Source organism: Carex rostrata, chromosome 21, assembly GCF_964058835.1.
Source record: "Carex rostrata chromosome 21, lpCarRost1.2, whole genome shotgun sequence".
Taxonomy (NCBI): domain Eukaryota; kingdom Viridiplantae; phylum Streptophyta; class Magnoliopsida; order Poales; family Cyperaceae; genus Carex; species Carex rostrata.
The window spans coordinates 3,809,776-3,824,799 of NC_135938.1; the positions used below are offsets into that span (position 1 = coordinate 3,809,776).

A 15,024-nucleotide genomic window follows, 5' to 3' on the forward strand; every position below is an offset into this window, starting at 1 on the left:
CCCCTCAAAAATTTAAAATTATGTATTTTCCCTTCTAAAATTCAAAAACTCACTAATAAATTCATTTTATTATCTTTTATATTAAAAAAAATTAATTATAAAGTACCAATTTTACCCTTTATTAAAAAATGCTTGGTCAATTTTAATAGATATGTAGTGTGTTGTTTAAAAATGTTTGGTCAATTTTAATAGATATGTACAGGGCCAGTCCTGAAGATTTTGGGGCCCGGGGCAGGATAAAAATTTGAGTCCTTTATATAGGGGTGTAAATAAATCAGATATTATCCGATTTCATTCGGATCTGAATCAAGAAAATTACTTAAATTATCTTATCTGTATTCGTATCTTAAGCTATCGATATTGTTATCCATATCCGAAAAGTTATAACGGATAAGGATACTGTTTAATAATTAACTATTGTATCTGCATCCATATTCGTATCCGAAAAGTTACAACGGATAAGGATACGGTTTAATAATTAACTATCCATAACTATCTTTATCTGACCATTTACACCTCTACTCCACAAGAAATGATTTGTTAAATACCAATGATTTATTACTTATATTTTAGTTGCATGGTATTGATATATGACCGTTAATGTAGCTGGTTCAAGACTCTCTTTGTTTTTTTTTTGTCCTGTATGCTTAGAAAAAAAAACATTATTGATTTTGAATTGATATTTTTGATTAACAATATAATATTAGGAGATGAATAGTGACTAATATTTTGGTAATATGATATATGTTTTGTATCCAACAAATTTATTATGAAAAATATTAGATCTAATTAATGAATGAAAAAAAAACTATATTTAGATATTATACTTTACTAGAATGTATATTAGTATTTTTTTTAATTATCCGAATTATATTCATATCCATCCGATATCTCATCCGTATTCGTATACATTTAATATCTGATCCGTATCCGTATCCCAAACTATCCATATTTGCATCCGTATTCAAAAAATTATAACGGATAAAGATACGGTTTGATCACTATTCGATCTGTATCCGACCGTTTATACACTTACCTTTATATACATATATTATTTTATTAATATGCCAATAGATCATTCCTATTTATAGAAAAATTTAGAGCTTTTATATATACAAAATTTGATTTCTAATATTTTATTTATTTTTAATATATACAAATAATTTTTTTGTAATATATACATACTAAAATTTTTTTTGAGGCCCTCTGGATCCTGGAGCTCGGGGCCATCGCCCTGGGTGCCCTACCCCAGGACCGGGCATGGATATGTAGTGTGTTGTTTAAAAATGTTTGGTCAATTTTTTTAGTATAAATGGGTCATTTCGCTACTTCTAATGCATACCCACTAACATTTTAGGTACATATTTGTGCAAGTGTCGGAAGTAGAGAAATGACTCAATATCAATTACAAGACTAATATTTTTTTTTCAAACATACTACATTTTTTTTTAACAAAGGGTAAAAAATGGACATTTTATAAATTTAAAATGAATTTTAATATAAAAGACAACGGTATATTTGTGAGTTTTTAAGTTTAGAAGGTAAATATTATATTATGAACTTTAGAGGGGAAAATATGTAATTTTAAAGTATTTGAGGGTACACGTGAAATTGCCCCTTTTTTTACATATTCTAAATGATGACTACCTTCATCAAGCTCCGTGTCTGAGTCGATTTTTCCAAACTTCAGTCCCACTGCGCTGGGCCAGTATTATTTGCGATTTGAGATTCGCGCAGAACGCATTTCAACGGTTGAGATTTCCTTAAGATATATATATGTATATAAGAATTCCCTTCGGTCAGTGTTAATTTTTCCACACTTCATTCCTACTATTACAAAGCAGAGTAGCTTTAGTAGGTAGGTAGAAGAAGAAGAGAGATCTTCCCTACTCACAACATAAAAAGAAAGCAGAGCAAGCAGATCTGCAGCAGGACGACGGGCAGGTACGGGCTTAATTTCCATATAGACCTAATCCCTAGGCTTTTGTTCTTCCAATGAATTTCCTGGTATATTTGAAAGAGCCTTTTATCCACGGAAAATTATTATCTTCAATGAGTGAATTTTGTCAAGAAATTCATTCTTCTAGCATCTATAACATCAATTTTTTAATAAGGGGCAAATTTCATGTATACCCCTAAAAACTTCAAAATTACGTATTTGTCCCCTCTTAAGTTCATAAAATCATATTTACCCTTCTAAAGTTCATAGACTTACAAATTTATCCATTTTATTGTTTTTTTATTAATACTCATTTTAAATTTATAGAATTCCCATTTTACCCTTTATTGAAGGAGTTTTCCCCAACAACAGCTTCCATTCATCAAAAGCTAGCCTTAGTTGCCAGTACCAGTCTTATCCAATAAAGGACACTAAACAGTTAGGTTTAACACCAAAAGGTCACTAAATCAATCTTATCCAGTATTATCCCATACACTGAGACTAACAGTGCAACAACTAACTGGGTTATTACAATTCAAACCACCTTAAATCCCCATAATTACAAAGTAGCTTTCCAGATTTTGGCATATGTGAGGGACGAAACTATGATGTTAGTTGAAATATCCTCATACCTCTTTTGATTTTAATCTGAACCAACTTGGGATGGGAAGAAAATCGAATAATCAGAACCAATTTGCTCAATACTGAACAAAGACATAACATTGGAACCGGACATCACCCTTATTTAATCACAGCAATACCAGCCCTGACCAAAAGTTCAAATCTAAACCTGACCTAGACTTAAATGAGTTATACCCCAACCTATTAAAGGAAGCTAGAGAAAACCATTAATGTATCAGTTCAGTTTCTTTTGTACACTACAACGTATACTGACATGAAAAATCATGCAAATAATCCAAAAGACAAACACAAACATAACTGGTATGAATCTCAAGCAAATTTTACCGACCTAAAATTAATGTAATCCTGATCCATTATTTATTTGAGGCTGCGATGCCAGTTTGCAATTCAAAATTATATAGATAATTTTAAATATAAATGACTGCACAATTCAACATTTCCTTTTTCCCTCAAAACTACTTGCCAAGCAGCTCAGAATTAGGGTAAAGAAATTAGTTTCTTAGAGACGTAAGATTCTTAGAGACTTGTTATTCTCGTACTATTTTTGTTACAATTAAAGGAGAAAAAATAAGTACTATGCAATTTCTTTTTATAGCAAATTCACTCACCTCATATTTTGGCTATAAAACTTTGGATATTTATCCTTTTTTCATTCTACTATTACCTTTGCAACTAACTGTTTTCTGCAATAAGAAATTAAGCAGTCAATTTGGTGTAAATTGCAGTTAGTTGTCAATTTGCAACTTGGAAAACACAAATTCTACTATCATAGCTTCGTATGGCTTCAAAAGGTCTTTGGCATGCAAATTTTCAAGAAGAAGGGGATAATGTCCTAGATACACTGAGTGAACCACAAGCCATTTTTGAATGTTACCAGAAAATACCACCAACTTTTTCGAGTGACAACCTAAACCAGAATGCCACACCTAATCCTTTGGTAAGCAATGGGACAGATAGCCAAGAGGTTTGTGATCTCACGTCCAATGCAGTAATCAACTACATATGCCAAATTTTGTTAGAAGAAGATATAGATGATGACATAAGCATTTGTCAAGAAGAGGAAGCTATTCGAGAAACAGAGAAATCCTTCTATGATACCCTTGGAAAAGAGTACCCTCTTGCACCTACCTTGGTCCAATTCCGTCCACCTCAAAACAGCAATGCGACAAGTAGTGGTTCCAGTAATTCTATAAAAAGTGTTTCGGTGAATGATGTGCTACCATACAGTAAGTTGGAACCCGCCTTGATTAGTGCTGACCATATACCTGCTTTATCAATGGAGAACCTTCCGGTCACACCAACGCAAAAGGGTGCCAAAGATGCAATGAAGTTTCTTCCAACCCTTGAAAAGTTGTTTGTTGGTTTAGATCCAAATAGAATTGAGTTTCAGGAGAAACCCAAGGAAAACGATATCAGTGAGAACAAAGCAATATGTTACGGGATCTGTACTAAAAAGTGTGCAAGTAATGATAGAGAACCAGATCTATCAGAGGGGCAAGCTCGTAAGCAACGAGCAATTTCCTCAGATGAGCCGGAAAGAAATGAGAACTTAGATCAATTTCTCCTTTACCGTGGTAGAGAGTATGTGAAAGAGGTTATCTCAGTACGTGAAAGTATCAAACAAGATATGAAAAATGAGTCACTGGAGCATCAGGTGGATACAAGGAGTAAGAAGGCATTAGAAAAGAAGGAAACTGGAGATAGCTTAGCAAATCTTCATTCTCTTCTAATTAGTTGTTCTGAAGCAGTTTCTGCTGGTATGTACAGCAGGGCCTATGAACTAATCAAGCAAATAAGGAAACACGCATGCCCTATGGGAGATGGCAACCAGCGTTTGGCATATTATTTGGTGGATGCACTCGAGGCACGCTTGGCTGGTACGGGAAGTGACATCTACCATAAACTACTATTGAGGCAAGGAACTGTGACTGACTTTTTGAAAGCATTCCGTGTTTATCATGCAATTTCGCCATTTCTGAAGGTGCGATATTACTTCTCAGTCCAAACTATCCTAAACATCGCAAAAAATGCCACAAAGATTCATATAATTGACTTTGGAATCCACATGGGATTCTTGTGGCCATCTTTCTTTGAACGTCTTTCAAACTTAGGAAGCACACCGCCTAAAATCCGTATAACTGGCATAGAATTTCCACAAAAGGGTTTCCGTCCAAGCAGACTAGTTGAAGAGACAGGAAGGCGGTTGTCAGAATATGCTCAGAGATTTAATATCCGTCTCAAGTATCAAGGTATAGCATCAAAATGGGAAAACATTACAATAGAAGATCTTAAGATTGAAGAAGATGAGATTTTAGTCGTAAATTGCTTGAATCGACTTAAAGAACTTGCCGATGAGACAATTGCTATGAGTTGTCCTCGAGATAAAGTTCTAAGTATGATAAGGGAGATCAAACCACGTGTCTTCATTCATGGAATTCTGAATGGCTCATATAGTACACCGTTCTATACAACCCGATTTAAGGAAGTTTTATCCAAGTTCTCTTCAATTTTTGATGTTTTCGAGTCAAATATGCCTCGAGAGAGTGAGGCGAGGTTCCATATAGAAAGGACCGTTGTAAGTCCAATAGCAATTAATGCAATAGCTTGTGAGGGTTCAGAGAGAGTGGAAAGGCCTGAGACGTATAGGCAGTGGCAAGCCAGGAATCTTCGGGCCGGTTTTGTGCAGTTGCCCGTGGATTCACAGATCAAGAAAAAGATAATGAGAACAGTGAGAGGACTTTACCACAAAGAGTTTGTAGTTGATGAAGATAACAAATGGCTTCTTTTGGGATGGAAAGGAACCATCTTATTTGGGTTGTCCACGTGGAAACCAAATGGGAATGAGAGTGTTGATTATGAGACTAAATAGTAATAGGCATGATAAACCTAAAACCTAGCTATATTTTGTGAATGTTTTCTATATATCATTTTTGTCATTTTCTTTCTTTTTCGAATGGAGCTTGTATAAGTTTACATGAATTGTTACAAAGTTTCTGTGTTGGTTTACTTTTAATTGATATCCATATTTTATTTAGTACCTTTTATATGGTCGAACAGGCTTTACATCAAACAACTCATGCGCACAACAAAAGGAAAACAAATTTTAAGATTAAAAGAAATGCAACGCAAAATTTTTGTTTACCTAACCGAGGTTTCACTGTGCCTCTTGCTATCATTACTCGAGAAAAGATCGCTGTACTAATTATTGCCACCGCCATAATTCTGGATTCGTCAGGAGAAGAATATATAAGAGAATCTAATAAAAAAAAAGGATACACAGCAAGGTTCGAACAACAAGATCATACTATATCATGTCAAAAGCTCCAAGAGGGAATTTGGACGCGACCGTGGCTGCGATTGATTTTAACTTGGTTTCAGAATGGAAGAGGGTAGAAAGGACACGGAAAGTTTACTAAGAAGTAAGAACATATGGGGTCAGCGAAATTTTTTCAACCGAAAATTTTCTACTTACCGCTCTCAAATTTCATAATTTTCATCTTAGCATCTATTTATGAAAAAAAAATCCAAACTTACCATTCACGCATGCAACGATCTTAGATCGTTGAGATAGAGTAGAGATAGAAACAAGAGAGAAGAAGAAAGAGTGACAAGTAATTTGAGATAATTTTAATAGAAAACCAGAAAATAGCTAAACACAGCCAAGGTCGATTGCAACAGCAATTCGCCTAAATTCTTACTACAAGCATGAAAAACTCTCCACATAAGAGTTGGCCTTATATAGGCGATGACATTTGTAAAAGATAGTAAATGAATTGATTGTAGAAATACAGAGAATAAATCTCAGATTGCCAGGTCAGCAAAGAAAGCTGAACTGGAATAACAGCCCGCTAACAAACTCCTAAAAAATGTCAGAGAACGGTTGAGCCTTTCCCTCCATTCCTTTATTCCAGTTTGTCTCCAGTTCTATCATCCATGTCCCTGTTTGTCAGAGGCCTCTAGCCAGTGGCGGAGCCACCTGTATCCAGGGGTAGGCAGCCGCCTACCCCTGGATTTTGAAATACGGTACCAAGTTCGTATATAGTTGGTTTGGATTTAGGTTTTATCTACCTCTAGATTTGAGTTTTGTCTACTTCTGACTAAGTCAAAACACTTGATTAGTGAAACTGGCTGAGTCGTTACAATTTTGATAGCCTTTCATTAATCTATTTTGAAATATTCCGACAAGAAGAAGGTTAATAAGAATGGTATGATAGTAGGACCACAATAAATTTGTTATTTTTTGTGAAAGGAATAGACTAAAATGTTTTATAAAGTAATATACTGAAATTTAATGTAATGCATTAAAATATTTTTATTATGTTTAACTATTCAAAATGAGCTGAATTTTAATAGAAGAGTCTTGTGAACTATGCTTCAAAGTAAACTTTAAAAAAAAATCGAGTTTTCGATCTAATTCGATGGATTTCTACCGATTTTCTCAATTTTAATTCATGGTTAATTACCGATTCTGCTTCCAATGAAAATTATTTAATAATATTTTATAATTTAATTATTTAAATAAAATAATAATAATTATTAATATAATAATAATTAAATTTGCCTACCCCTAATGAAAATCCTAGCTACGCCACTGCCTCTAGCCCTCTTGCCCTTCCTTTAACCGAGGACCCATCAGCAGAGTCACGGAACTTAAACAAAATCTGCCCACAGCTGTTGTCCGTTTGCCCCATTTCTCCTTCTTCTTCATTTAAATCCCGTTTGCTAACGGTCATCCCCAAATCGACCTCCAATCATTGCAACGCACTCTAAAGTTGTGCAGAGCCAAGAAGCTCCACGCAGCCTTACTGCACGGGTGCGCAAAGAGATTGCCCACTTGCCTCTGCGTAATTTTAGGGTGTTTACAATTTTTTTTTTTTAAATGGTTACTTTTAGGTAGGGATGGCAAAAAAGCTCGTACCTGATCGTGATTCGCACCTTACTCGATCGTCACTAGACGGAGTTGTTAATGAGCCAGCTCATCACTAGCTCAGTTCAGAATTAACAAGTTCAAGCTGGGGTTTAGCTTGCTCACCAGCTAGCTTGAGCTCAGCTAGGCATCAATTTGTTAATTTGTATGAATTTGTGTGCAATTTATATTGTTTAACTCGGTATAGCTTGGTTCAGCTCGATCCAAAAAAGTTTGTAGAATTTACTTTTTTCTTAAAACAAGATTCAGCCAGGGCCCTAGATCTAGCTCGGGTTGGCTTGGGTTGGCTTGTCACGGTTTCAAGCAGAGGTTTTAACTCGGATACCCTAGATCTAGCTCGCTTGGCTATAGAGCTAGGGCCTAGCTCGGACCGAGGCAGCTCGTTGCCACTCCTAGTTTTAGGGTAAAGTCGGTACATGCAGGGGCGGATCATAGTGGAAGCTGGGGGTGCTAAGCCACCCCAAGATTTTCAAAATTTATTATCAAGTATATAGGAAGTCTCACTGAATTCTTTATTTTATGTGTATTAGCACCCCCCATTATAATTTAATAAATTTAAAGGGGCTTGAACGTAAACTTAAAAACTCAAAATCACGGACTAGGCTTTCATGCCTATTTGGGCGCTTTGATTTCCGTGTGTTCACAGTGAAAAACGAAATGAAACCTTTCCAGATTGGAAAGCTCATACTAAGAAAGAATAAAATAGTGCCCCATCCAATAAAAACGAAAAAGCTAACTGCAAAAGGAATAAAATAATAATTAACAGGGCGTTTTTCCATTTACCAAAACAAGGTAAAGACTGATAAGTGTAGGCTCAGCTAACTGCAAAAAGGGAACAAGCACAAATCCCAGACAACTTCAAATAGAGTAGATTAGTGTAGTTTTATTTTATTTAGCTTAGCTTTTATTTTTATTTTACATCACTGTTTAGTGGTACCAGCTATGTACCAAATGTTTTATATGGCAGTACTTTGCTTTTTGTTTTCTTTAACTTAGAAAAACTCATGTAATGTATGCCTACGGATTTTTCCTAAAAAAACAAAAATACATGAACTCCTAACCCGAGCGGCACTTGCGATCCGACCTCCATATAAGTCCAAGGTCCCTTCATTCTCCATCGTGATTGTCCAATGTATTTTTTTAAAGATATTGTTTAGCACACCCTATGCTCAAATCTTGGTTCCGCCCCTGGATACATGACTACACAATATAAAATATTGGCGTCACATTTATATTTTGTATTGAAACATCGATAGATTGCTGCCGAGATTATTCAAGATATAAAATATTGATGCATTATCGATGTGTTTGCAATGAACATTGATGCATTGTTTCTATCCTTTAAACGATAATAACTACTAATTGGTAGGAAATACCGATTTGAACATATAACTCCAATTATAAGGCAGTCTGTGGTGGTAGTCGAAGAAGCGGATCCGGTTACGGAGCGAGATAGTGTTAGGGTGATCAACATTTCAATTGAAGCGCGACGGTGAGTAAATCCGGTCATTGTCAGAGCGCAGCAGTAAAAAAAAAAATTTATTAGTACGAACTAGCGAGTTGTAAATTATTGTGAATTAACTAATTAAAACTATAATTTATTCATAAGTAAACAATTTTTTTTCTAAAGGTAGACAACAATCCAATTATATATATATATATATAGAGTTAGGCTGGGGTGCTATGGATAGCATAGTGGCCTCTATGCTACGGCTCAATATTCGAGTTTTCAAAATCCAAACGGTCGATCCGAACCGTTCATCTTATTCTCCATATTAATATCTGCTTGGAGACCAAATTTTATAATTTTCTGAATTTTTTTACTATTTATTAAGCCACTTTGAAAATCGCTAATCCAACGATTTTACTGTTTTGTGCAGCCACCGTTGGATCAACAATTTTGTAAAATACTTAATAAATAGTAAAAAAATTCAGAAAAATGTAAAATTTGGTCTCTAAGCAGATATTAATATGGAGAATAAGATGAACGGTTCGGATCGACCGTTTGGATTTTGAAAACTCGAATATTGAGCCGTAGTATAGAGGCCACTATGCTATCCATAGCACCCCAGCCTAACTCTATATATATATATATATATAGAGAGAGAGAGAGAGAGAGATGGGCTATGGTGCATTGCAATGCATAGGCCATGGTGTGCATTGGACCATAAATCACCGATTCAAAGTTCAAATGACCGATCCAAACCGTTCATCTTGTTCTCCATATTAATATGTGCTTGGAGACCAAATTTTACATTTTTTGGAATTTTTTTACTATTTATTAAGCCACTTTGAAAATCGCTGATCCAACGGTGACTGTTTGGAACAGTAAAATCAGAAGCCACCGTTGGATCAGCGATTTTCAAAGTGACTTAATAAATAGTAAAAAAATTCCAAAAAATGTAAAATTTGATCTCCAAGCACATATTAATATGGAGAACAAGATGAACGGTTTGGATCGGTCATTTGGACTTTGAATCGGTGATTTATGGTCCAATGCACACCATGGCCTATGCATTGCAATGCACCATAGCCCATCTCTATATATATATATATATATATAGAGTGGCTAAGCTCAAATCGTTCGTTCCTGGGCTCAGGAACAAACGATTGGGTTCTCCAATTTCCGAAATTCAAACGGCCGATCCAAACTGTTAGATGTTTAATCTATATTAAAATGTGCTTGGAGATAAAATTTTATATTTTTTGAAATTTTTTTACTATTTATTAAGAGGGTTTGAAAGTCGCTGTTTTTTTATTGTGCAGAATTTTAATAAAAACAGCAACTTTCAAACCCTCTTAATAAATAGTAAAAAAATTCCAAAAAAAATGAAATTTTGTCTCCAAGCACATTTTAATATAGATTAAACATCTAACGGTTTGGATCGGCCGTTTGAGCTTCGGAAATTGGAGAACCCGATCGTTTGTTCCTGAGCCCAGGAACAAACGATTTGAGCTTAGCCATTCTCTCTCTCTCTATATATATATATATATGAGGAGGGATCAAGTTACAACAACCATTTTCTACATTTTCAAAGTCCAAATCGTCGATCTAAACCGTTAGATGTGATCTCCACAATAAAATGTGCTTCCATACCAAATTTTACATTTTTTGAAATTTTTTTACTATTTATTAAGATGGGTACAAAATTCAATGGTTTGAATTTGACTAGTTTTTGTACCCATCTTAATAAATAGTAAAACAATTCAAAAAAATGTAAAATTTGGTCTCCAAGCACATTTTATTGTAGAGATCACATCTAACAGTTTGGATCGACGATTTGGACTTTGAAAATGTAAAAAATGATTGTTGTAACTTGTTGTAACTCAAAAATTATTGTAACTTGATCCCTTCTCTATATATATATATATATATATATATAGAGAGAGAGAGAGAGAGAGATGGGCTAAAATGAGCCATGGAGTAAAACTAGTTTTTACTCCATGGCACTATATTTTTATTTTGAAAATCCAAACAACCGATTCGAAACGCTCAACACGATCTCTGTATTAAAATGTGCTTGGAGATCAAATTTTACATTTTTTTTTAATTTTGTTACTATTTATTAAGCCACTTTGAAAATCGCTGATCCGATGGTCCAGAAATTTTTACTGTTTTTATTTTTTTTGAAGGTTAATTTTTACTGTTTTTATTGTTCACAGCAAAACAACAATTTTCAAAATTGCTTAATAAATAGTAAAAAAAATTCCAAAAAATGTAAAATTTAGTTTCCAAGCACATTTCAATATGGAGAACATGTTGGAAGGTTCGAATTGGTTGTTTGCATTTTCAAAATGAAAATATGACGTGGAGTACAAACGTGTTTTACTCCATGGCTCAACGTAGCTCATCTCATATATATATATATATATATATATATATAGAGAGAGAGAGAGAGAGAGAGAGGAGGGTTCAAATGCATCGTCATTTTGGTGCTCCAATATGCTCCATGTACTTTATCTCCATTTTTAAAGTCCGAACAATCGATCTGAACCGCTCAACATGATCTTCATAATAAAATAAGGTTGGAGACCAAATTTTATATTTTTTAGAATTTTTTTACTATTTTTTGAGATAGGTACAATATGACTTGATCGGATGGTCTAGAATCTCCTTAAAAAATGATTTTGTGTCTATCTTAAAAAATAGTAAAAAAATTCTAAAAAATATAAAATTTGGATCGACTGGTCGGACTTTGAAAATGGAGATAAAGGATGTAGTCCATGTGGAGCATATTGGAGCACCAAAATGATGATGCATTTGAACCCACTTCATATATATATATATATATATATATATATATATATAGAGCTAGGCTACGGTGAGTTGCGAAGTAAAGCGACTATTTTACTTCACGCTCATATTTTGCGATTTTAAAGTTCAAAACATCGATCCGAACCGTTCATCTTGTTCTTCATATTGAAATGTTCTTGGAGACCAAATTTTACATTTTTTGGAATTTGTTTACTATTTATTAAGCAATTTTGAAAGTCGCTGATCTGATGGTCCAGAAAATTTTACTGTTTTTTACTGTTCACAGCAAAACATCAATTTTAAAAAATGCTTAATAAATAGTAAAAAAATTCCAAAAAATGTAAAATTTGGTCTCCAAGTACATTTCAATATGGATTAAATATCTAACGGTTCGGATCGGCAATTTGGACTTTCAAAATAAAAATACAGCGTGAAGTAGAAACACGTTTTACTTCGCAACTCACCGTAGACTACCTCTATATATATATATATATATATATATATATAGAGAGAGAGAGAGAGGAGGGTTCAAATGCACCCAAAATTTTGTGCACCCAAATGCACCCTATCTTTCAAATCCTTTTTCTCCGTTTTCAAAGTCCGAATAGTCAATCTGAACCGTTAGATTGGATCTATATATTAAGATGTGCTTGGAGACCAAATTTTACATTTTTTGAAATTTTTTTACTATTTATTAAGCCACTTTGAAAATCGCTGATTTTACATTTTTTGGACCATTGGATCAGCGATTTTCAAAGTGGTTTAATAAATAGTAAAAAAATTCCAAAAAATGTAAAATTTGGTCTCCAAGCACATCTTAATATATAGATCGCATCTAACGGTTCGGATTGACTATTTAGACTTTGAAAACGAAGAAAAAGGATTTGAAAGATAGGGTGCATTTGGGTGCATTTGAACCCTCCTCATATATATATATATATATATATATAGAGATAGGCTAATGTGCTTCCATAAGCACTTGACCCGAAGTGCTGCCACCCCATTTTCGATTTTTCAAAATCCAAACAGTCGATCCGAACCGTTCATCTTGTTCTCTATATTAATATCTGCTTGGAGACCAAATTTTACATTTTTTGGAATTTTTTTGCTATTTATTAAGCCACTTTGAAAATCGTTGATCCAACGGTGGCTTGACAAACAGTAAAATCAGGGGTTCACCGTTGGATCAGCGATTTTCAAAGTGGCTTAATAAATAGCAAAAAAATTCCAAAAAATGTAAAATTTGGTCTCCAAGCAGATATTAATATGGAGAACAAGATGAACGGTTCGGATCGACTGTTTGGATTTTGAAAAATCAAAAATGGGGTGGCAGCACTTCGGGCCAAGTGCTTATGGAAGCACGTTAGCCTATCTCTATATATATATATAGAGGAGAGTTCAAATGCCTCCATTTTTTGTGCCTCCACCATGTCTCCATTTTTTAAAACTTTAATAATTCAAAATTTAAAACTTAAAAATCAAAATAAAACCGTTGGATATGATCTACATCATTTTATCTATGCACATGTAAAAAATTATGACATTTCAATTTTATTTTGATTGTCATCAAGAGCTTGTAAAAAATGCACTAATTTAGATGATTTCTAGACGTTGATTTTTGAACTTATTGATTCACATAAAAACAAAATTGAAATGTGATAATTTTTTATGAGCACATAGAGAAAATAACATAGATCACATCTAACGGTTTTATTTTGACTTTTAAGTTTTAAATCTTGAGTTATTAAAGTTTTAAAAAATGGAAGCATGATGGAGGCACAAAAAATGGAGGCATTTGAACCCTCCTCATATATATATATATAGAGATAGGCTAATGTGCTTCCATAAGCACTTGGCCCGAAGTGCTGCCACCCCATTTTCAATTTTTCAAAATCCAAACAGTCGATCCGAACCGTTCATCTTGTTCTCCATATTAATATCTGCTTGGAGACCAAATTTTACATTTTTTGGAATTTTTTTGCTATTTATTAAGCCACTTTGAAAATCGCTGATCCAACGGTGAACCCCTGATTTTACTGTTTGGCAAGCCACCGTTGGATCAGCGATTTTCAAAGTGGCTTAATAAATAGAAAAAAAATTCCAAAAAATGTAAAATTTGGTCTCCAAGCATATATTAATATGGAGAACAAGATGAACGGTTCGGATCGACTGTTTGGATTTTGAAAAATCGAAAATGGGGTGGCAGCACTTCAGGCCAAGTGCTTATGGAAGCACATTAGCCTATCTCTCTCTCTCTCTCTCTATATATATATATATATATATATAAATATAAATTTATATTCGGTTTTTCAAATTAAAAAGTGTGCAAACTGTCTATCATGATTCAATATGACTCTGCCACAATCAGTCGATCTGTATTGAATATTTATGAGACAACATATATATAATTCAAAATGCGTTTATGTTAATTTTGAATGTTATTTATAATCTGTGAAATATCCAAATGGGAGTGCATTTTGCATCTAATGAAAAACAAATATAAGCCCACAAATTTTGGTAAATTTATTTTTCGTCTGATTTTGTTTACTTGTTTCTGACGCTAAATAGTCATGTCACGAAATCTTCTCCCATTCCATGATGGGCTTATGACCATAGTCACAAGATTCGGGAATTAAATCCAAATAATTCATTTTTCGTGATGCTGAATCGAACGCCGAATTATCCAGGTAACCGAACTTTAACCGAATTAAATCCAAATAATTCTCGAATTTTATGATTTTTTTCAAATTTTAAAATTTTTCCGAATTATTTGCGAATTTTTTCCGAATTTTTCTCAGAACATTTTTTTTTTGCTCTCATGTAGGAATGAGATCATTGGTCCGGATAATTGCGAATCATTCTGGAATTATATCCGAATTATTCCCGAATCATGAATTTTTGACCTCGTTGAACCAAACCCAAATAATTCAATTGTCACTATGCTTACGACTAATTCGGTTAAACCCACCACACCAATCATCATAATGATAAGAGAGCAGTGGATATAACAAGCTTTTTGTAGGTTAATTAAATGAGTGATGCTTATATGGACATAAGGACCTATTTGTAAAATGAATACTCTTTTTATTTTCAAAGTTCAAACAGTCGATCCAAACCGTTCATCTTGTTCTCCATATTAATATGTGCTTGGAGACCAAATTTTACATTTTTTTGAATTTGTTTACTATTTATTAAGATGGGTACAAAAAATATCAAATTCAGACCATTGAATTTTGTAAAATTTGGTAAAAAAATTCAGAA

General features: G+C 33.8%; 1 protein-coding gene across 1 annotated transcript in view; it reads left to right on the forward strand.

Annotated features, from left to right (window-relative positions):
* The window catches only part of LOC144573561 (scarecrow-like protein 9), a 38,700-nt gene that overhangs the window by 9,233 nt on the left and 14,443 nt on the right, over nt 1-15,024 (forward strand). The window contains exon 2 of the mRNA XM_078323344.1: nt 3,307-4,248. Coding sequence (XP_078179470.1) covers nt 3,360-4,248 — 889 coding nt within the window. The 5' untranslated portion in view covers nt 3,307-3,359. The remainder of the gene's footprint in view (nt 1-3,306; nt 4,249-15,024) is intronic.